The 23,306-nt window shown below is 35.7% G+C and overlaps 1 protein-coding gene across 5 annotated transcripts in view; it reads left to right on the plus strand.

Annotated features, from left to right (window-relative positions):
* LOC106671029 (muscle M-line assembly protein unc-89-like) overlaps nt 1-23,306 on the plus strand; it is a 322,849-nt gene that overhangs the window by 47,283 nt on the left and 252,260 nt on the right. For 4 of the 5 annotated variants that reach the window (XM_024229294.1, XM_024229292.1, XM_024229295.1 and 1 more), the window contains exon 4: nt 15,634-15,814. In XM_024229294.1, coding sequence (XP_024085062.1) covers nt 15,634-15,814 — 181 coding nt within the window. Of the gene's footprint in view, nt 1-15,633; nt 15,815-16,512; nt 16,638-23,306 lie in introns of those variants that run through there. The other variant, XM_024229291.1, reaches the window with a different exon arrangement.

A 23,306-nucleotide genomic window follows, 5' to 3' on the forward strand; every position in this document is an offset into this window, starting at 1 on the left:
TAAACTACACTTAATGGAACAAACGTCGTCCCTTCAAATAGATCGAGACTGGAGATATACAGGGTGAATTGCTACTCGTGCTACAAACTTCTCCAGTAGATTCTTCACCCTAAAATGAACAAAAAAGTTCATATTGTCCATGGTCCGATTCTCAACNACCATGGACAATATGAACTTTTTTGTTCATTTTAGGGTGAAGAATCTACTGGAGAAGTTTGTAGCACGAGTAGCAATTCACCCTGTATAATAATACATTCGAGGTGGTTTTACAGATTTTATTCTTATTTTTCTCATTTATTATGACATAATATCTAAACCTTGTTGATATAGCCTAACAAAGCAATATTTCTAACTGCTCTATTAATGTTCAATTTGGATAAAATTCAGATGATTAATAACTGTAACACCGGTTATCGGTGAAAAAATTGACTTGGCGAATCCAGCTCAAAAACGTTTATTTATTTTGTTTCTCATAAAAATTCTTAATTAACGGTTTTAAAGGGTGCTTAAATCCGAATTGTTTTTTCCAATAAGGAGTTTTTGGCCTACGTTACACCAGGCATTTTTTCGTTTTTGTTACTTTTATATGCCTTATTTCGTTTAATACGATCCTGAATCTTATTTTCTTGTTTTCAATAAAACCACCAATCAAATTGTGACAATAATGTTGAAATACACCACCATAAAGGCGGAAAAACATGTTCAACACGACACGCAAGACTGCCACAATTATCGAAATTCAACGTTTAACAAGAGTGTGTGGTGTTCAGTGACCTTTACTAGAGTAAGTCTCAACACGACACGCAAGAATGGCACAATTACACAGAAGACAAACACTTTGAGCCATGAAGATGATCTCAATAAAGACCGGAACGTTGGCACGATAAAGAAAATGCTTTTCTGAAACCTACGTCACACCAGACCGCATCTCACGATTTCCGAATAATTAATGATTGTTTAAAAAAATGGAGGATGGGTATTTTATCCAAACATAATAATTAACATGTTAACCAAAACCAATGGTCGAAGTGGAACCTATCTGTGATATGCGATGTCTGTCCACATTTAAACACAATAAATTTATTGTTTTGTTAAAATGGCAAATAATTTCCATGGCAAAAGGCAAAAGATTACCTGTTTGACTGATTCTTAGTTTTCATGGCCAATAAAAAATCTAAATTACTTTTTGTCTGATTAGTTTTATATGTAAAACGTAGTTCAACATATAAATACTATCATGGCTGTACATAAAAATGTTAATAGATCTATAATTGATTTATTTATATAAAAAGATGTGTTTTATAAGATATTCTTGTAAAAGATATACAAGAAGGGTGAGTTTTGTCAACATTATCAGGACTTCAAGAACTTGCAATGCATTTATTATTTTATACATTTATATATATAACTAAAAGGAGGAACCAGGAGTTGAAAGTGTAGCTTGAACGTAAGGACAATATTTAATCTCCGAGCTTTTGGTAAAACCCAGGGCTACAGAAACTTTCGCGAACTCAATAAATTTTTCGTTTAATTTAAATTTACGAAATTTTTGCAAGAATGTGTTTTGCTGTCCAAAAGTGCAAGAATGTGTCTTATTTTGACTTTTCGGCTTTCAAGGTTATTAGAAAGCCTAAATTACCATGTTGATATAATTTTATTTTTATGTACAGCCATTGTCATAAAATTATCGTTAGTAATTCATATGCTAAAATTAATTAATTTATGTTTTAATAATCAAAAGGCGTTGAAAGGGGGTGGATTTGTTTGGATTATCTATTAATCAAAAAGCGGTGAAAGAGTGGTTTATTCTGAAGGAAAAATATTTAACTACTGAGATTCGATATGTGAGGGCTATAAAAACTTTGATTAATACTAACACTAATAATTTAACTATTCATTTGAAGGTTTTTATTCAGTAATACAAAAAAGTCGTATAGTCTTTTTTTGTCAGTTTTCATAATTAATGTTTAGAAAAACTTCAATTACAGTTTAACATTAGGCCTGGAACAAGAGTGAGAAAAGTTACAGGTAAACAAGTGTGTTTTTCCAGATAAAATTTTTATTTTATAATCCATTTTTTTCATATTGGAATGTTTTTCCACGCTCCGTTGAGCGTATAAACGTATTTTATTTAAATTACTTGGCTGTTAGCACGTTTAACCTGTTTGTCAACTATTCTAAGCATTTATTGTTTAATTGGCAGTATTTCGATAAAATCAACGTTCAAAACAATTCACCGTTGCAGAAAAGCTCAACTTACATAAACCTACTGTACATTACAAAATTGCAAGATTTGAAACTTTTGTTTTTATTCTACAAATTATTTATTTTTCTCATATCGAGACTGTTCGGATATGGGTTTTGATAATTCCGGAGGTACTCGCATGGGTAACCGCGTCGTTTGAAGTTTCGTGACAAACCGATGTTCTGAAGTAGTCGCATGACCTGACATTCATAATCGAAGATTATCAACACAAAGTTTTCATCAATTGGTAAACAAAACTACACGAAGCGTCAATTGACTTTTTTCTTTTATGCGATTTCTACCGAAAGGCATGGTTTGTTTTATCCAACCTATCGAACCTTCACAATGGTTTATCTTATAGCACAAATAATGAAATTAGCCTTATAACCTGATTAAAGAGAGTTTGACAATCACAATGGCTTTTGTAATGGCCTGATAGATTGTGGATGCCTGGGTTTTGTTTATACCTCGCCCTTTTAAGAACTATTGTGTTCCCCCTTCTGTACTTAATGGTACACAGGTGCTTTGTCCGGCTTCACCAGCATTGCTCAACTCTACCGTTAGTCTCGAAACACTTTGTAAGAACCCGTAAGATTTTTACTGATATTTCCTGACTATCTCGTTTACAAAGCAAAGCGTTTAAAAGCAAAGAATGGCTTTCTATTGAGTTTTTATACGATTAAATTACGTTTGAGTTCATTGATACAATTGATGTTCTTTGTCGAAAAAGGACCACTAAGCACACAGAATTTCTAATCAATGCATCAGTTGTTTAGTGTAATGCAAGAAGACTGATATAGTTGTGATATAGTTGTGTGTGGGTTGTACAGTGATGATGTTGGTTTCCCCAAGCACTACACCTAGTGGTTTCTTGTAATTTTCCTAGTTCTTTAATTCACTTTAATTGACTTGATACTAATTTCAAGATCATTTTCCCGGGTCATCTAGGTAACCTACGAATTTCTCCATTGAGCAGTTACTTTGCATACTATGGGCGGCAGTTTCCTCTATACTGCACAACCTACAAACGGGGGTGTAAAGTGGGTAAGGCCTGGGTTGATCCCCCGAATAACTTTTCTTCGTGAAAACTGAAATCTGCTCGAACGATTTTACACTTAACCAAAACTATGAAATGAAGAAATGCTATTTGACTATTGACTAATTCTAGCCTATTCTTTCACTGTTTGCACCGCTTTAGAGTATATAGAAGATACATCAAGTTCAAGCTAGTGTTGAATAAAACCTTTATAACTTCTGAATAACAAACAATATTGAATTTTTACCCTGCCATCTTCTACCAAGTAGAAATATATCTGTCGACGATTTAGCCATTTTTATTGCCCACAGGTGCTGTTTCACCAAATTTTCACCGCGCGTGACAAAATTTTGATGACGTAACATCCATAATTTTTCAAGATTGCAAGATTTCTTTTCTCTCAGGCGTCCATTGATCTTTGAAAGTTATAACTACTCGTGGGTAGATTTCTTTGCTTGTTGAAAACCTGATCATTGATGATCGCCCTGAGCCTTTCTCCATTAACAAGGGTGAATATCTACCGTTAAATTTTTCAAACCCCCGCTCGCCGAGCACAACCACCAGTTCACCTTTTTAGCTTTTAATAAGTTGATGAGATGCTTACAACAATTTCAAACAGTCAAGACTCTAAGAACAATTAAGCCATTGAACATTAGGGTAAATTTAAGGCTAACGTGAACCAAAATATTAAGAATCAAATCAAAAAGCAGTACTACAGTACAGGACGTCTAATTTAATTGACCTCTCATTTTTTAACTACTATAATTTTTTCATTCTGTAAACGGAATTCTAATCTCTAACATCATAGAATTCACGCTAATTGGTTTAAAAAAAACGTCTAGTATAGAAATTTGGAATAAATCTTGTAGGGAGAATCCCCTATTTTGGTGTCAGTCCGCGAATAGACCTAAAGGACGGTTAGACGTCACGACTTGTCCGTCCTGCTAAACTATTAATCCCTCATCCGTTGCTATTGACAGTTACATAATTTCAGCTGCATGTTATCCAAGCTAACTAAACTACATGTTCTCTCTCTCTCTCTCTCTCTCTCTCTTCTCCTCTCTCTCACTCTCACTCTCTCTCTCTCTCTCTCTCTCTCTCTCTCTCTCTCTCTCTCTCTCTCTCAACACACACACACACACATTCTACAGTTCTTTCCTATTCATGTACCGTTCGTCCATTCAACAAGGGGCGGTGTACTCGATATTTCTTCATAACCCTACTATTCACCTAGCCTGAATGAGATCCATGGGGTGTGAAACCAAATAATGACTCCATTCACTTCATACCATTATTATTATTAAGTAAATTTTTATTCATTCCACGAACCCAGCATAATCAAATGATAATTGCCCTTGTCACATCGCCTTGCCATTTTCATAGCTTTTAGACGCAGTAGATTATGAATTAATAAACTTGATCAGATAACTGATCAAAGTTAAAAAGCATTGCCTTGTTCTACCAAATTAATTAATGAATAGTGGGTAATAGGGAGAGGCATCTGGTTGGAATCGGGGTGCAATCTTGTTAGAAAGTGTTCCGTTTGTTTAAGAGGAGAGCGGAACGAAGGGAAGAGGGAGTAACCAATTAAAATGCGGTAGCTTATATCTCTGCAACCACCGTCCCATCTAGTTCATTCAAAGCTAATAAATACCCTTTCCAGGGCTGAAATCCTTTTACCACTTTAATTAACAAACACTTCGTAGAATTTCGCAAAATGTGCTCCTTTACAAGCCCATCGATCGCCCTTTCCCCGTCCGTAATAAGCAATGAAGTTGGATAAATTAATTTTCCGTAAAACTTGGAATTTAATTGAATGGCGAGGCTGGCCCCTTTTAGGCCTGTCCAAATCATGTCGAAGTCGACGGTGAAATCGAAAAGTAATTTGGCACAACAAACAAGAGGAAAACGTGCGTATAGGTTGAATAACCATATCAAATCTGGGTTTGATAAGTTGACTTTGTTAAACACAGATATTGGCGTATATTATTTGAAATTAAACATAAATATGTTTGATAAAAAGGCGAGATGTACAGGACTTTTGAAAAAAAACTTTCATAATATTATAAAATTGTAACAATAGTTTGTTCTTTTTGAAAGTACATCATTTATTAAGACAACAATAACTGGAGCTTTTTTCTATCGAAAAGGCTGTTGTTTTCAATCTCGTTTAATCTTACGTCTTCTTTATCTTTTCAATGTTTTCTCGTTACTTCGTCCTGATGTTATTTGCAAGTCATGTTTCTTTTCATATTTTGTCCATTCAGTTCGAATGAGTAGCATCTACAGCTTTGAAATGTGTTCTCTAGGCGTCTGGCATGTTGCATTCCCAGTCTTGTCAGTTTCCTCTTTGCTGCTTCTCTATGAAGTGGAAAATTAATTGGATGATTTTGAATTCACTTACCATAGTTTTACGATTGGCAAAGTATTCTAGTATTGGTGTCATTTCCCGTACAGTATTTTTATAAGCACTTTTAGGGTAGCCTTCTTATGCGTGATTGGCCTCCTCTTGCTCTTTTATGGTAAATAGAAGTTTGAATTATTTTATTGTTAGTGAGCAGTTTTGACCTTATGACTACCATTCATATGCCACCAAACCCATTTTTATACCATTCATCCTAACTTTCACTTTTACAAACAGCAAGCTTTTCGTTTTTCAATCTGGCTTCTTTGCTCCTGCAAAAAAAAAAGAATAAACGATGATCGGACGAATATCAAGTATTTAAACTGCTCAAAAATGAATAATAGGGATATTTGTAATTTATTCTTATTTTATTAATTTTAATTAAATTAACCGATACATTCTTGTTAGTTGGAGGAAATACAAGCTAAAAACAAACAAATGTTAATCCTCATTTTTAATAACGGATTTACTTAAGAATAGTAAACATGAAGATTACTCATTTTGTAAACAAACACCATTCCTCCAATTTAATCCAGTTATTCTCTTTAACATTGGAAAGACGAAGTTGTTGAACTAGAAGTTCGCTATATTATTATGAAAATAAGTCATCGAGGTCACCGGCAAAAGGATATAGCAGAGGAAGTTGGCGTTTTTCGGAGCATGGTCCCCGGGCTTTAGCCCGATTCCAAGACACTGGAAGTGCCAATAAGAGGCCCGATCAATTGGCTAGTCCTTTATCAACACAAACGATTCGTAATCGTGGGAAGTTGGCCTCACATCTTATTCCCCTTTGAGTCGATCTGCAGCAACAGCCCGCCACCAGCAACTCAGCAGAATATACAGCGAGCGCCTATAAGAGAACACCAATTGGAATGCTGTTATGTTTACTGATGAGTCGCGTTTTGTCTGTATAATCCGTGCTTCCTTCAGTGCATTTTGGAGGAGGCGATGAAATGGTCTGGGCTGGGATTGAAACTAGAGGACGAACTGATTGTTGAAGGCATCACACCGCAGTCCGTTACGTCCATGATAACTCTAAGAAATTATCGGGGAATACATCCCTCAAACCAGGGATTTTCGATAGGATGACAATGCCAGACTTCATAGAGGCAGAGTAGTTCATCAATGTTTTGAAACCTGGGAATTTCCCTGCTGCCCCTTCCCACATCGGCTCCAGACCTCAATCCCATTGAGCACATGGATGCGTTGCAGAGAAGGCTGCCTAACAGGAGAACAGAGGTTTTAGCTAGCAGAGGACATTATACAAGTTATTAATTGTTTAAAAAAATTATTGTGTACAAAAAACAAATTCTGGAATTAAAACCTTTTATGTTGTTATTTTTGAAAATCACTAAATTAAATTTTCCTTCAGCATAAAACTTAATAATTTCTAATAAATTTTAATGTAATGTATAATAAAAGTAAAGTAAAATGCTAGGGAACGAAAATATTCAAAATTGGCAATATGCCTATTCATTTCTGAGCAGTTTAGTTTGAAGAGGTAGAAGTTCGAACTGTTTTGTACCACCGAATAGTTACAGTTAAACCAAACCGTTCTGTGGTTTAGGGTGATATCGGCTGTATAGAGTTCCAAAGACCGTCTGACCTCAGGAACCTCCTTCCACCAGACGCGTGTGACCATGTTGTGTCAAACATTTCACCTTTGCACAGTAAAGCTGTTCGAGAAAACACCGTCTTGGAATTGTACTTTTCATCTCCAAATAAAATAAGTTTCTCAGAAGCACACAGTTGAGGGTGTTTTATTGAGCCGTTCCAGTACTTCGGCATTGAGAAGGCCAATAATATTATAAATATTTAAAAATACAACGATTTCTGTTTGGTTTTTTGTGAGGAATATTACCCAACAAAGCACTTTAGACCATTTTGTTGGTACATAATAAACTACAATAAATAAAGAATATAAGTAACAAAATCATAAGTCCTTCAGAGTTGAATACATTTGGGTCAGACCACGACTTTTACATACTTTTTCTATTTGATACAAACTATGAATAGAAGTGAACATATTGCCAGTAGCGAGAGACAACGGACCAGCATGTCTGTCTGGTAAAATATAAAAAGAAATGGTTCTTTTTTCAAGTCGACAGGGATATAAGATAACCTTGGCTTTTGAGATATCCTTAAATTGTAGAAAAATTTCGAAAGACTTGCATAAATCAGTCCTGTTCAGGTATGTATAAAAATAAAATCAAAGTTAAAAAGAACAATGCGTTCATAAAGAAGCTTATATAATAATTCCAATGGTTGTTTTTACCGAACAAAGCCCCCGACTTTCCTTTGATAAATTATACAACCCCAGACAAATATTTAATTTGCCTAGCCTTTCAACACGAAAAAAAAGAAGTATATTTTCCGAGGCGTGTTTGAACAAGGTGAAGTCACGTGAAAGGGCGTCAAACACGGGTCAGCACGGGAATTAGAATAGGAGATTAAAAAACTGAATAATGCAACAAGTAGAAGTAAAATCCCCCATGGCTTTATTGAAATCCGGGCCGGAGTTTGGTGGCGAGGATTCAGAATTGTGGCTTAATGCCGTTATGTACGAGACCGCTTCGATTTGACAGAAACGATGATGTCACTGGATTTATCAGGGAATAGCTCGAGTCATCCCGGTTTATCGTTTACGTGTAATCTGGCAGTTGATAGCGAGAAAAAAAGAAGGATTTATCGCCACATGGAAAGAAAAAAAAGAACAAATTTTAACAAACAACGAACGTTTTTAAAACTTATGCTTCTATTTGTAAATAACTAGACCTTTCAGACAACCGTTAATTGTATGATCATTAGTTATTGTTAACCTGCTTTGACCATCTTTTTGACTCTTTCTTTCTTGATCTGACTTGTTACTTTGTTATGAGATTCATTACAAACAATCGTAAGGGAACAGAAGTGTAAACTTGAAAATTTTGAAAAATGTAACATCCATTAGGTTTTTGAAGTTTTCTTTTCTCTCAGAGTTACATTGTTTACATTGTTCATGCGAGCCGTCCATTGATCTTTGAAAGTCATAACTACTCGTGGGTAGATTTGTTTGCTTGTTGAAAACTTGATCATTGATGATCGCCCTGAGGAGCCTTTCTCCCTGACCAAGGGTGAATATCTGCTAAATTTTTCAAACCCCCGCTCGCCGTGCACAAGCACCAGTTCACCTGCCAAGGACCTGTTAGCTTTTAATAACTTGATGAGATGCTTACAATAATTTAAAAAGTTGCCGCAACCGTTTATTGTTTGTCGATTTCTTATTGTTATCCTGCTTTGACCATCTTTTTGGCACTCTCTTCTTCTGACTTGTTGCTTTGTTAAGAGGTTCAGTATAAACAATCGTAAGGAAACAGAAGCCTAAACTTGAATAAGTATCATACTAAACACTTGCTTGTCAGACGCCAGCCCGAGATACGAACGGTTATCATATTCATAAATTTTAGGAATTCCTGGTATACGATTAATTGATTTTTTAAACGCAAAGAGTTTTGTAAAAGTGACTTGATGGAAATAGTTTGATGAAATAGAATTTTTATCCGTCTGTGACCATCTTTTTATCGTCCCTTTCTTTATCTAACTTGGTTCTTTGTAACGACTTTCCTTATAACCCACGTTAAAAAAAACCAACTCTAAACTTAAAAGAGGAGGTTTTCTAAATAGTGTGCAAAACACTTGCTTATCAGAGCCCAGACCTTGCTATTAAGATTCGAATATAGGTGAACGACCTTTCGAGATTGTCATATGCTGAATGTGATTACGTATTCAGGAATGTTATTCATAACTTTTGAAATAAATTTAGGGAATTTTCGTTCTTGATTATTTACGAATGTTTTGTTGTTAAGCCCAAAGAGTGGCTAGATTGTCTGTTTCAAAGTGCCTTAAGAAAAACGTTTGATGAAATTGGATTTTTCATGTTTTGAACACCTTTTTGAACCATTAATTATTTATCTGATTTGATTCTTTGTAAAGACGTTCGTTATAACCCACGGTAGGGAAAACAAACTCCTAAATTAAAGAGGTTTTGTAAATAGTTTACAAAACACTTGTATATCAGACCCCAGACCGTGTTATTTAAGATAGAATAGAGGTGAATCTTTCGAAGTTGTCATATGCTGAATGTGCCTACTTATTCAGGAATGATTAATGAATGATGACTTTTCAATTGTATTTATGGAATTGTCGTTCTTGATTATTTTCGATTAATTGATTTTTTAAACCGAAAGAGTTGCTAGAATGTATTGTCTGTTTCAAAGTGCCTTAAGAAAAACGTTTGATGAAATTGAATTTTTTCTGCTTTGGCCACCTTTTTGAACCCTTCCTTTCCTTAGCTGATCTCTTTATAAAGCAGGATTAAGGAAAACAAACTATAACTAAAAGTGGTTTTCTAAATAGTACACAAAACACTTGCATATGAGACACCAGTCCTTGCTATTAAGATACGGCTATAGGTCAATGACCTTTCGAGATTGTCATATGCTGAACGTGCTTACGTATTCAGGAATGTTATACGTAACTTTTGAAATAAATTTAGGGAATTTTCGTTCTTGATTATTTACGATTGTTTTTTAAGGCCAAAGAGTTGCTAGATTGTCTGTTTCAAAGTGCCTAAAGAAAAACGTTTGATGAAATTGGATTTTTCCTGCTTTGATCACCTTTTTGAACTCTTCCTTTATTTATCTGACTTGATTATTTGAAACGATCTTCGTTATAACCGACAATAAAGAAAACAAAGTCTTAACTTAAAGAGGTTTTCTAAATAGTATACAAAAATCTCGTATATCAGACCCCACACCAGTACTATCAAGATTCGAAAAAAGGTGAACGACCTTTCGAGATTGTCATATGCTAAATGTGCTAACGTGGGACAATGTTATACGTTTGTGGGAATTGACAACGATTAATTGATTATTTTAAACCTCATAGTTCGTATAAGGGTAGAGTCAGATTGTTTAAAAGTTCCTTGATGAAAATAAAGTAGTTTAGTTTGATGAAATTTCACTTTATTTTGCCTTTTTCATCCATCCTTGCTCGATCTAACTTAATTCTTTCTCTCTTATTCTTCAATAAATGTCGCATTAAACATTGACCAACGCATGTTAAGGAAACCTAAGTGTAATCTTAAAATCGTCGCACAATATTTATCAGGGGCATCGGTGGCCGCAACTGTTTTGGCGTTGACACGGCGCTCATCACTGTAAGGTAAAGGTCCCTGCATTCGAACCCGACATACTTACAAATGGGATTTTTTCAAAAGCACCGGCTTATANTTATTTATTTATCAGACCCCAGCCGAGCTATTGTCGAGTGGGCTATTAGGTTGAAATCACACTTGTCTCACAAAAAGTATACAGTTTAACACGTATTTCTAATTTAACGATAAAATAACGTTTAATCGTCTTAACACGTTGTTTACAGTTTTCAAAATTGATAGTAAAACGTTTATAAATGAAAAAGCCTTTTTTTCATCAAACAAATGAAACTGTAATACAACGGTAGGGTCCCCCTAGCAGATAAACTGTTGACAGCAATTTAATCGAATTTGATGATAATCTCCGCTTATTCTTGTTGTCGGTCTGTTGTCAGGCACGATTCAGCCTTTACATCAATTTCATTTAATTTCCTTCGTCAATTTTAAAAAATCAGATTTTTTATTATTTTTAGCGATTAATTCAGATACATTTATACATAGAATGATGGGAAAATATTCTGCGGATATGATATTCGGACATAAGATATTACTGCTGCCAGGATAAGTCAGAGAAAACTTTCTTGATTCATTTTACAAATTTATATCTAATAGTTTTTTCTCACAGTGTCCACACTGATATCATCGGGAGTGAGGCTTGGGCAGACAGGTGAGGTTAATGACGTAAGGAGCATTGACAATTTGTCTGAGGAACTTAGATTGGAAGAATTAGATAAGTTTAAATTGGTCGTAGTAATGTGTTCTAGAGAGTTTTGTTTTGACGGTCTAAATACATTTCAGTTTTAAAATTCTCCGTCATTGTCCAAATCTTCTGTTAAACTGCTGTGTCTTAAGGCTTTAGTGGGGATTCGACGTAAATCTGCGGTCTAGGTATAGACCTAAGTGCATGATCTGAGAGGAAGCCGGTAGCTTCTTGGTGTTGATAAATAGTGGAGGGCATGGGTGTTTTTGTTCAGTGTAGAAGTACGCATATACATTTTTTCTTTTATACTCCACTTTTTGCACCAGTTTTATAAGTTCGATGCTGGGGGTTGCTTGGATAGGATTCGGGTTTTGAGGACAGAATTGTAGAACCATCCCCATAGCTGGTAATGACGGTGTTCGGAATTGGGAAAAGTGTCATTTTAAATGGTGTAGAGGATGGGACAAAGAGAGAGAGACACCGGCAACTATTGGTATGATATCTGAGTATACCTTACCGCACCTCACTCCGAAGCAGCGGTCAGATAAATAGAATTCAAGTTAAAATGAGCAGAAATCTTCAGAACACAGCGATTATGTAGAAATGATGAAGGTGTGTTTTTAATACTGTACTAACACGTTGTAGACATTATTGCTACTACGCTTAAGTGAAAATCTTCTCCAGATATTCCTAGAACTGAAGCAAGCCTTGGATCTTGAAGTATAAGAAAGTCCTCCATTTTTTCTACCATCTTATCCTAAAATTCTATTTAACCAGACACTTTAAATTCATCAGTGGCTCCTCACCATCTGCATCTCTATATCTTTGCTCTAATAAAGATGTCGTCTCAGCTAGAAATCATTAAACCCATGTCACAACCCTTGAGCAGTTGTTCAAGCGGTGGAAAATGACAATAAATCAGTAAAAATCATCTCTCCCCAGATAATATTGCCCGATACTTTGGGTTGTACAAAGACAGACGACTTACATGGCTTTAAATTACGCAAGAAAATAATCGGGTATACAACTTTGGGGTTCATCCAAACGTTGCAATCTCAAACGTATCAAATCCTTACAATTATGTCTTTTGAAACATAGTCTACGCTCCTTTTTATGTATTAAGGACCATAAATAGCTACAAGAAGTTTCACAAACGATTATCCTATCATATTGACCCACGTTTCAGAAACTTTTCATGACGCCCCCTTATAGGTTTACAGGTTCTCGCTATTCCTGTAGAAAATTGGTGTTTTTATCAACAAATGGTTAATGCAGATGGGCGGCAGAATTGTGTGAGCTATTTATGTCAATTGATAATTTAAGGATCATTTATATTTAATAGTCACAATTTTTCAGTTGTTCGTTCCATGACGAAAATATCATGCTAAAGGTTGTTAAACGCTGTAATCTTTTCAATATTCGTTCCAACCCCTGTACTCTGCAAGTATGTATGTACAATAAAAACTAAATCACCAGAAGAAGTGGATCGTGAAGCCAGCATATCGCGTTTCATTGGGATTTCTGCTGGGGCCGTAAAAGAGGGATTAATGGAGAAGATAAAGGAGATAAATGTTCTTTGAATGTGATTTAGGTTCAAGCTTTCGGTTTACTCACTCAATAAGCAGACTGCATGTACTACATAATGACTGAATCGTTTTGTTAATACGAAGAACAATTTATTTTTATATAGCCCGTTTATTGTGAAGTAGTATGGTGAATATATTTTTTTGCCTTTCGATTTCAGTATTGGCACGTTGAATAATTAAAATACGTAACTTCTATTCTTCTATTCCTTGTTTTTCCCTTTGAAATATATTTTTTATATTCAATCAAAGTATTTCTAGTCACTCACAGTGTTTGTTTTCTGCGTAAGTGTGCCATCCTTTGTGTCGTGTTGAGAGTGCCCCTGGCAGGCTCTGAAGAAGATTTAAATAAAGATCGAAACGTTGGCACGATAAAGAAAATGTTTTTCTGAAACCTACATCACACCAGACCGCATCTCACGATTTCTGAATAATTATTATTTGTATAATCGCTTTTGGAAGTTAGAATATAGGTCATGTAGATTCAGTAAAATTTCTAGGCTTAATCTTCGACCCAAAAAAAATTTAAAAAGCATATACAAGGGTGTCCTTTTAGATGACCGGTTGAATTTCTCTTGAGCCAATGAAGCTATAAAAAAAATACTGTTAATGTGTTAATATTTTTTAGTCTAGTTTCAAATGTTTACCTTTTTTTTGGAGAAAAATTAAACAGGGTACCGCAGGCCCAGTTCAACTTCAAAATTTCAAATACGGCCCTATACATCCGGACACATCATTTCAAAGGATTTTTTACTCTGGAAACAATGGCAAAATTTGATTTTAAATTGGTCAAAAATGACATAGTTATGTCACAAGGTTTGAAATTTCCTGATCGCCCCAGAGTAAACCACAAAACGTTTATATATTTTTCTTTGTTTGATAGCCTCAATGCTTAAAGAGAAATTCAGCCAGGCCATCTAAAAAGGACCCCCTGTAGAGAAGGTAATCAATAAAACAAGAAAAATACCCAAATGTGCCGAAAGTCGGTATGGTGCGGACCAGACTATTTCCTTGTTATTTTATCGAACAATCATTAGGCTTGTTTTAGATTATGGATCAATATTTTATAGACTTTCAAAACGTCTCTGCAAAAGCTGATTGTAATACAGAATTGTTGTATCAGGAAGTGCACTGGATATTTAAGAACGACACCAACTGTAGACGTGCTAGTAGAACGAAATAACGAATGCCCATTGAATATTAGGAGGCAAATACTGGCAGACGAATTTCTAATAAAAGCATTCCTTTATGCCAAGAAGTTCCACTATTCAAAAAATTAATTGGTTAAATACTCAAATGCAAACTCAAAAATAACATGCTAGCAGAATGTAATGAATGCCCATTGAATATTAGGAGGAAAGTAGTGGCAGAAAATTTCTATTATTGTAAAAGCTGCATTCCTTTATGCCAAGAAGTGGCATTGTTAAAAAAATTGGTTGGTTTAAATTAACACAGAATACTGGAACTTTGTCCTCTCCCCCATCCGTTTGTACCTTTTTAAATACCCATCAACCGTTAAAGCTAAAAAATTTTAGGTCCAAATTGGATGTATTCAAATGGAACTATGACACGCTATTTCTATAGGTAAAGGCCCATTTTTTCAAGAGTACAAGGATACGGACGCCAGTATTGTAAATAATTTTACCCACGAATCTATAATGACAACGTGGCGGATAGCTCATTGTCTTTAAACCGATGTATCTAAAATTAATGGTGAAGTTGGTTGTACGGTGTGGGATCCGAGTAATAGCCACAGTATTAAAATGAAACCCAAACTTCAGGCCCTGGATTATTGTCTTTCACACCACAAAAATAGCGATTTGTGACTATGAGTAGAAACACTCGGAAAATTAATTCGCAGTGTTCTATGGAATACATGCATAAAGCTGCCTTTAAACGAAGTTATCAGAACTTATAATTTAGCAGAGAGTGATAGGCGTTAATATTATCTGGATTTGATAGGGACCTAGGTATGTACTACACCATGGTTTTAAAGGCTAGGCGTGAGCAAGAATTTTTGCCATTCATTTAGCCGGCTGAGAACTGGCCCTGCATACATGAACTTTTTTTATGAAAGCGTCACCACTATGTGAACATTGTCAGTCTGTAGAAACGTTATACGCATATTAAGATGATTTAACATAATTATAAACAGATAATGAAAGAAACAAAATGAAAGAAAAAAAAATTAAATTCCAAATTAATCAAAATCCATTCAATCTTAATACCATTTTAAACTCACGAAATCAGGAAATAATTGTGATCACATCTGACAAAACGTGCTCATCCGTTTGCATGCTTAAATTGTGTCATAAAAAGTGGCTCGTTTGCCACTGGACACACTTCGAATCATTAATGTTATCATTAATGTTTATAAATAAAAACTTATGGTCTTCTAAATGTAGCGTTTGACAATAAAAACCACATGGAAATTGATCAAATCTTTGTACAGTTATTTTTATTCTTTTTTTCAGCAAAGTGGCAGCAGTGTCGAGGCCGTTGGTTCCCCCGGTGGTAGTTGCAAGTCGTATACACCACTCGGTGCTTTGTCCAGCATGCAGCCACCGGGAAACAACAGCAACGCCCTCATGCGGAGGCATCCCTGTTCCAGTAGCGCATTCTCAGCACCGTACCACCCGCACCAGGAAATACACGGTTAGTGTTTCGTTTTTTCTTCTTTCCCGAGATGCTCGGTTTCCCCGATTATTTACCGTTTCCTGGTTTCACGCTACTTAATCACGTTCCGACCACAGACCCTAGGGTCAGCCATCCAGAAACAATTGCCAATGTTCATCGGTTAACTGCCGAAAAAGTATTTACTGTACCAATTAATCTAAAGAGCTTTAACTGTAAACACCCTTCTTTAAATATTGTTTGGACATCGGAACTTCGCCATTTCTTTCATCTTAAGCAAAGGGAAGTTTAAGAAAAGAACAACCTCATGATGTATTCAATACACCCTTTCAAACCTGGGCCCTGATTCGGAGGAGGTTCATGTTTAAATAAAAAGGCGGTATGCACGATAGCACATGCTTCAATAGCCGTACGTTTTCTTTTTCACGTATTCTTTAGTGTTGAGAAATTTACAAATTTTGACATAATTATCACCCATGATGATGTATTAATTTGTTAAAGAACTTGTATACTAGAATTCTGTATGTTCTCCTCCTAAAGAAAATCCTAAACATAAACCTAGTTTGATTAATATATTATTAATCCAGATAAATTAAATGATAATTGAGTCATTGTCCTTTAATAACGTTATACTTGTTCAAATTATAGAACCATAGTGATAAAAAAATCTTTGTTACAAGTACTCATATGAAATAATTAAATAATAATTAAAATCGTAGGCATGGCCATACCGTCCGGAGATTCAAGCAACTTTATTTCTGAGGTCACGGTCAATCGCCATTTCTTCCACTTCGACCTAACAGATCTACTATGGATTTGACCCTTCTTTATTTCCATACACCCGAAATACCTATGGTTGAGTACTTCCGGGGGGGGGGGTATTAGTGTCAACGCCTATAGGCCACCGAAGCCTCTCTTCCCCTTTTCAATTAGGCTTTCAATAAGTTTATTGTGATGTCATTTACTTTTTCTAATTTTACAGAACATGTCAAGTACAACTTTGTACTATAAGAATTTTCAAATTTTCAGAATAATTACTACAATAAATAAAATTGCTTCTACTAAATGTGGTACATTATACCTGAAGATACAATGTAGTCTTTATCATTCATATTTATTTTTACCTTATTCTTACACGATTTATGCACTAATTGGTTTATACTTGCCCTAATATAAGGCTAAGTTTACGACTTAGGCAATTAAGTTTGTACGATACTTAACGTCACTTTACTTGAACAAATTACGACCAATGTATATGTTATGAAGAACTCCGTAAACTGTAAAAAAAACTCCGAAACTGTAAATGCCGTGCAATAGTCCTCATTTAAACTATTAAAAGTTCGTTCTTGTTAGTCGGTTCGCTGATAAAGAAAATAACCGTTGCACATGGCCAAGCACATCTGGGAGTTTTAAGGTCAGCGATTTACGATAATATTTTTGTATTAAACGAAGAATCATCATACCAGAATTATTAATTTCAAATCTTTGCCGTCTAAATTTTAATTTATTTTAAAAATCTAACTTAATAAACTTAGGTCCCTCACCACCTGAGATATGCTGACATACCTGCAGATCGAAACATACAACTCAAACCTACGCGGACGACACAGCAATCCTCACTACACACTCCAATGTTATCTAGCCACAGAAGCAATCCAACAACAGCTGAACCTCATTACTGACTGGTGCATTCAATGGCGGATCAAGTTGAACGAGAAAAAAACAAGTCAAGTTTAAGTTGAAAAGTCAAACCTGTTCACCAGTGCTCATAAAACCACCTAAACAAGTCCGGTACTTTGGGCTTTACTTATGCAGTAGGCTTTCATGGCACCCTATTACAAGATAAAAAGACAAAACTTAACAAAATATATAACTCCTCAGACTGGGACCAAAATCAAATCTAAGCATACATAACAAACTAACCGCTTACAAAACACCCATCGGACCTATTCGGCCAAATTCTTAAACATCCAACGAATTCAATCCTTTCAGTCTAAAGTTCTCCCTCCGCCGTATCCTCATTGCTCCCTTGTACGTGATCAATCAAATCGTTCATAAAGACCTTACAATCCCATTCGTGAAAGACCTGATCCGGCCACGCTTCCTCAATTTCCACTCTACTCTCCGTCCACCCAAACCCACTAGTCCAAACTCTTTCCTCAAAGGCGCACCCTTATAATTTTCCATGCCGTTTAAAACGACGAGGGCCTCGTGATCTCCTATTTTAACTCCCCCAGTTAAATAAAAGATAGTTCCAGTATTGGCTGTTTTCTCTCTTTCTAGATTTGCATATAACTATACAATTTGTTCAATGTATATTTATTTTGTGCAGATAGCAATAAATAAAATAAATTGTAAAAACTTAATAAACCGGTAATACATGTATGAATGGAAACTTTTCCCCTTATCTTAATGAGAGAAAGCAAAGTAAGTTTATACGGTGTGTTATCTCACGGCGGTGTAATAACAATAAAGATCAACGACATAGTTATTTTGTTGCCTTCGGAAACAATACAGCCGTTTATATTGGCATTTACATGGAACCATTAGTTAGCCGTGAAATCGCGCCACTTCTAAATCGAATTAGTGAAACACTTCTGAGTAATTACATTCTATATTCTGTAGATAAACAATAATGTAAAGCTGGTTATTGAACGCCTGTAGCTTAAGATCTTTAACTAGTTTAGACTTAATGTAGTTTTATTTTTTCATTTCTAATTTATATTTTTCTGCCTGACCTGGTTTTTGATGGTTATTTTATATGTACTTTTTCAGTTAAAAATCAAAGGATGCAATCACATATATACAATTTTTCTAAACAGTGATCCACATATACAGGGTGTCCATTTTAGATGGCCCAGCTAAATTGCTCTTAAACCAGTAACACTATAAAAACAAATAAAAAAAGTGTTTGATATTTTTTAGTCTACCGTCAAATGTTTACCTTTTTTTGAGAAATACTATACAGGGTACCTCTGTTCCAGTTCAACTTCAAAATTTCAAATACGACCATATACATCCTGACACATCATTTTCAAGGCATTTTTGACTGAAAACAATGATGCAATCGGATCATAAATTGGTCAAAAAAAGTTATGGCAAAACGTTTTAAGAAAAAAAACAACAGTCATTTGGTTTGCTATTTATTAATCCCATTTTATGTTCGAACTGCCTGCCTTGCGTAAAGATGCAAATATTTGTTCTTTTTAACCACTCTTCACCGGTGCTCAGAGCGATAGAATTGTGAGATGGATTGATAAGTATTTTCTATCCTTTGCCGCCGTTCTTCAACTGAGGTTGCTGGGTTATGATTGGCGTAGACACTTTTTTTAAACACCCAGAAAATAGTCAAGTGGAATTAAATCGGGCGACCGAGGAGGTCAACATATCGGGCCCTGAGGTCATACCCACCTATCCCGGAAGTGGTGATACAAAGAATTGTGTGCGGGGCATCCATCAAGATGGAGAATCATTCTTTGTCGTTGTTGCAGAGGAATATCATCTAATAGTGTTGGTAAAACATCCTTGCTCAAACAATGGAGGAATTAAGCACCATTTAAATTATTTCCTTAGAAATAGGGGCCCATTTTATTTATTTCCGAGAAGCCCACAACAAACGTTGATACTGTGAAAAAGAGAATGAAAATCTCAGATTTTCCTCAGCCCTCGTTCGAAAATTCCTACGGTTTAGTATGCCATTGGAGGTGAACTTGGATTCATCAATCCATAGGATGTACGGAAGAACGTTTTCTTCAGCCTCTCAAATCGACATTTGTGCAAGGAACGTTAGAGGCGTGTCATAATCAGAGTCCCGAAGTCCCTGACCAAGATGACAGTTTTTTGTTTTTTCAATGGATACCAGGGACTGGAGGAGTTCCCTCCTGAGCACTGCAGCTGAGCTGTACAGCTTATTGTACTTTATCCCTGGCTCCATATTTTGGGGGAGGGCTCGCAACACAAATGTGAACCGTTGTACAGGTGTTCTTCCATTGAAGAAACTCATTTTTAAAGGGGGTTGGGACCAAATTCAGGGTCGCCGAGATCCAATCCCGCTCTTCCATTGATAAGTGCCGTGTCAGTTTCTTTCAATTGCGGCCACCGGTTCCCTTAGGCGTCAGAAAAAGTCCAAAGGCGACGGTGGGGATCGAACCCACGACCGCGGGATCTACTAGCCGAGAGTCTGACGCCTTAACCACTCGGCTACCGCGGCCCCCAAGATGACAGTTATACGACTTAAAATTGTAAGTCTGGAGTATACCTCTAATTTTCCTTTTTGAAAAACCTAAAACCCTTCCAATATTTCGGATTTTCGCGAACATACAGTAAAATATTATAATGAGGTCCTCGTTGAAATTATGCTGCCGGTTTCATGGTGATGGAACAGCAACCTCATATTGCGAGAAACACGAAGAAACTTTAGTGGTTTACTCTGGGGCGATCAGGAAATTTCTAGGAGTACAACTCGACTGCTCGACGCACCTACGCAACCGACTGCTACCATCACCATCACTAAAGCAGTCGTACATATCTGTACATACATATCGTTCATTTTGAATGGAATACTGAATGTAACGACTAGGTCATTTTTTGACTAATTTAAAATCCGATTGCACCATTGTTTTCAGCGTAAATAATCCTTAAGGCAATAAAAAAAATTATGTGTATGTGTTTAACTTCTTTTATAAAGGAAAAATTTAGGTCGATATGAATAGTGCAATTGGAAGCACAGAATGGGGTATTGATAACGGATCTAAGACCGTCAGTTCACTGCTGAAAATAAATGGACCTGTTTGTGATTGGAATCAACTAATCGGTTACTAACTAACTGATTAGCGCAAAATTTAATCTTGGATATAAATGCATAAATAACAGATTTTGATTTAACCGCAATTTTAAAATTGTACTTAAATAATATTGGACATGGAAATTAATCCTTAATGTAAAATTATTTTTCTTAAATACAGATGACGGTAAGATTTAGTTATGTTATAATCCGCGTTTTTCGCATTTTCAAAATCAGGGCACGAAAAACCAGCTGCTCATTGAAAAGTTGGCAGTGGATTTACAAGCCACTGCCACAATTCACATCGAAAGACGTGTTTGTATCTTCAGCCTGATGATGAATATTTAATTCTGGAAATCCGGCTAGCTGCTTAGAACAGGCTGTGAAAAAACTATCTTTTCTAAAACGTGAATTGACATACCCTACCTCAAATTATTTCTATTAGGGAAAAAGTGTGTCGTGGGATGGCCTTAGGATTCCAGAGCAAACCGAGGTGCCAGACTCAATTTTGATCGACACCGAAGACCACTCGAGCAGTATTCCTTATTTTCAAGGGAAATTGAAAAGATTTGCTAATCAAAAAAGTACTGCATGCCACAATTCACGAACATTACAATAAACATACAACTTTCCGAACATGTTTACGTTTTCTCATATAATTCACGTCATTCAGGAGGGCCAACTACCCGTTGGGTGTCGCGGACGAAGGATCAAACCACTTTACATACTTTCTTCATATTATTCAAGACTAAAAATTCATGAGCTTTACCGGGATTGGAACCCAGGACCGCTATCGTCGCAGATACGATTAGGACCACTCGGCCACCGCGGCCCTCAAATTCATTTTAATATGATAGTTAAAAAATATTGTATTTTTTGTTTTCCTTCACATTTCCCATTATGAATGTCGTTTTATTGTACCATTTATTAGCCCTCTGTAGGAGGTTTGTTGTTTTATTGTTTTAATAAGTATAATCGTAATTTTTTTTGACACATGTAGCAATGTTGGCATTTGGTTAAAAGGGAGATGTAGTTTGCTGACCATTTTTTGAATTTCGCGTTTTTATTTGTTCTTTCTTGTTGTAATCATTTTCTTTCATAAAACGAGTACAACTCCATGCGCTTGCCTGGATTCTAACGCAAATTAATTTTAATATGGTAGTTAAAAAACAATGTCTTCTTTTTTTTCCTTCGCCTTTCCCATTATGAATATCATTTTATTGTACCATTTATTAAGCCTCTTTAGAAGGTGTTTTATGGGTTGTTTTAATAAATATAATTAATTGTTTTTAAAGTGTACATGATAAAAAATGCAAAGTACGAATTAGAAAAATAACTCAAATATTATTTGTTCTCAAAAATAGTAAACTCAAATAGAACAGTATTTTCAAAAATTTAACAATTTACATGATTATTTAATTTTCAAATGCGTAGCGGATTTTTCACAAATTTAAGATTTTTTTCTTTCAGTTTGTTTATAGTATTACAAATAAGAACATTGGAATGGTAGCTTGAAAACCCTATGATTTTTCAGGGGGCGCGGTGGCCGCAACGGTTTAGGTCTTGACACGGCGCTCATCACTGTAAGGTAAAGGTCCCGGGTTCGAATCCTGTGGCCCTGCATTCGAACCCGACATAAACGGGCTTTTTTTCGAAAACACCGGCACCCTGAGGGTTGATATAACCTCTGATGTTGCGAACCATCGTAAAAAAAATAAATAAAAATTATCATATCAGCTATGTACCAAATCAAGATTTTTATCTGGGATACAATGTATTTACCCCGAATAATTTTTCGAAATCTATTTAAGCCAAATACTTTTTTTATTTTTTATTTTCCTTTGTAGTCTGCCAGATCGTAGCTTTCCGACCTGGGTAAAATTGTTACGAGAAGGGCTTTGGGGCGAAAATGGCCAGAGAATCGGAAACAAAAGCTAACCGAAGTTTGGCAAAAGCCGATTCCCGCGCCGGGTCTAAATATTTATTTGTTTTGGACTCGGAAGTGGCCACCGGGGGCCATTAGGCAGAGTGGATTAAATAATGAAAGCATAGCGGTTGATCCTTTAACTATTAGCATTGCTGACAACTTGTTAAGACTAGCACTTAAGCCCCCTTATGGTACATTTAATTTTTGTTTTATCGTTTCATTTTTTAATTTGGTGTTTTATCTTGTATTTTACCCGTTGCTTATCCAATTATTTCTAAACTCGGTATATTGTATTTTAAAGTTTAAACGATTTATTCACCACAAAAAATTTATAAATCTCTGTTTAAAACAAATTCTTCTCACGTTCAATCGTCCATATTTATTAGTTTTTTCTTTTGTTTTTTTGTCCCCCCCCCCGGCCGGCTAACTACTAGGGTCATTGCCGGCACCTCCGTATATAAGCTTCTCGCATTTTTCTTTGTTTCATTTCAACTTTATCTCTATCTCATTCGCTATATCTCTTCTTTTAATTTTGTTTCCTACCGACCAAAGAGAGGAGTGTTTTGTTGCCCCCCACGTGGTTTGATAAAAATACTTCAATATTTACAGACTCACTAACAATACCCACTCACGCTAAGAAAATTATTACCTAATCTACAGTTGGCAGGGCTCAGAGTACAGGTGCACGACTGAGGTCCTGCCCCTACGACTAAATAAAAAGTTGGTAAGATACCGACTTCCTTCCATTCGTGCTTATAAATACATTCATACAGTATGTACAGAATTTCATTCATCCATTAGAC

Source organism: Cimex lectularius, unplaced genomic scaffold, assembly GCF_000648675.2.
Source record: "Cimex lectularius strain Harlan isolate CLEC.00 unplaced genomic scaffold, Clec_2.1 scaffold358, whole genome shotgun sequence".
In the NCBI taxonomy this organism is placed as follows: domain Eukaryota; kingdom Metazoa; phylum Arthropoda; class Insecta; order Hemiptera; family Cimicidae; genus Cimex; species Cimex lectularius.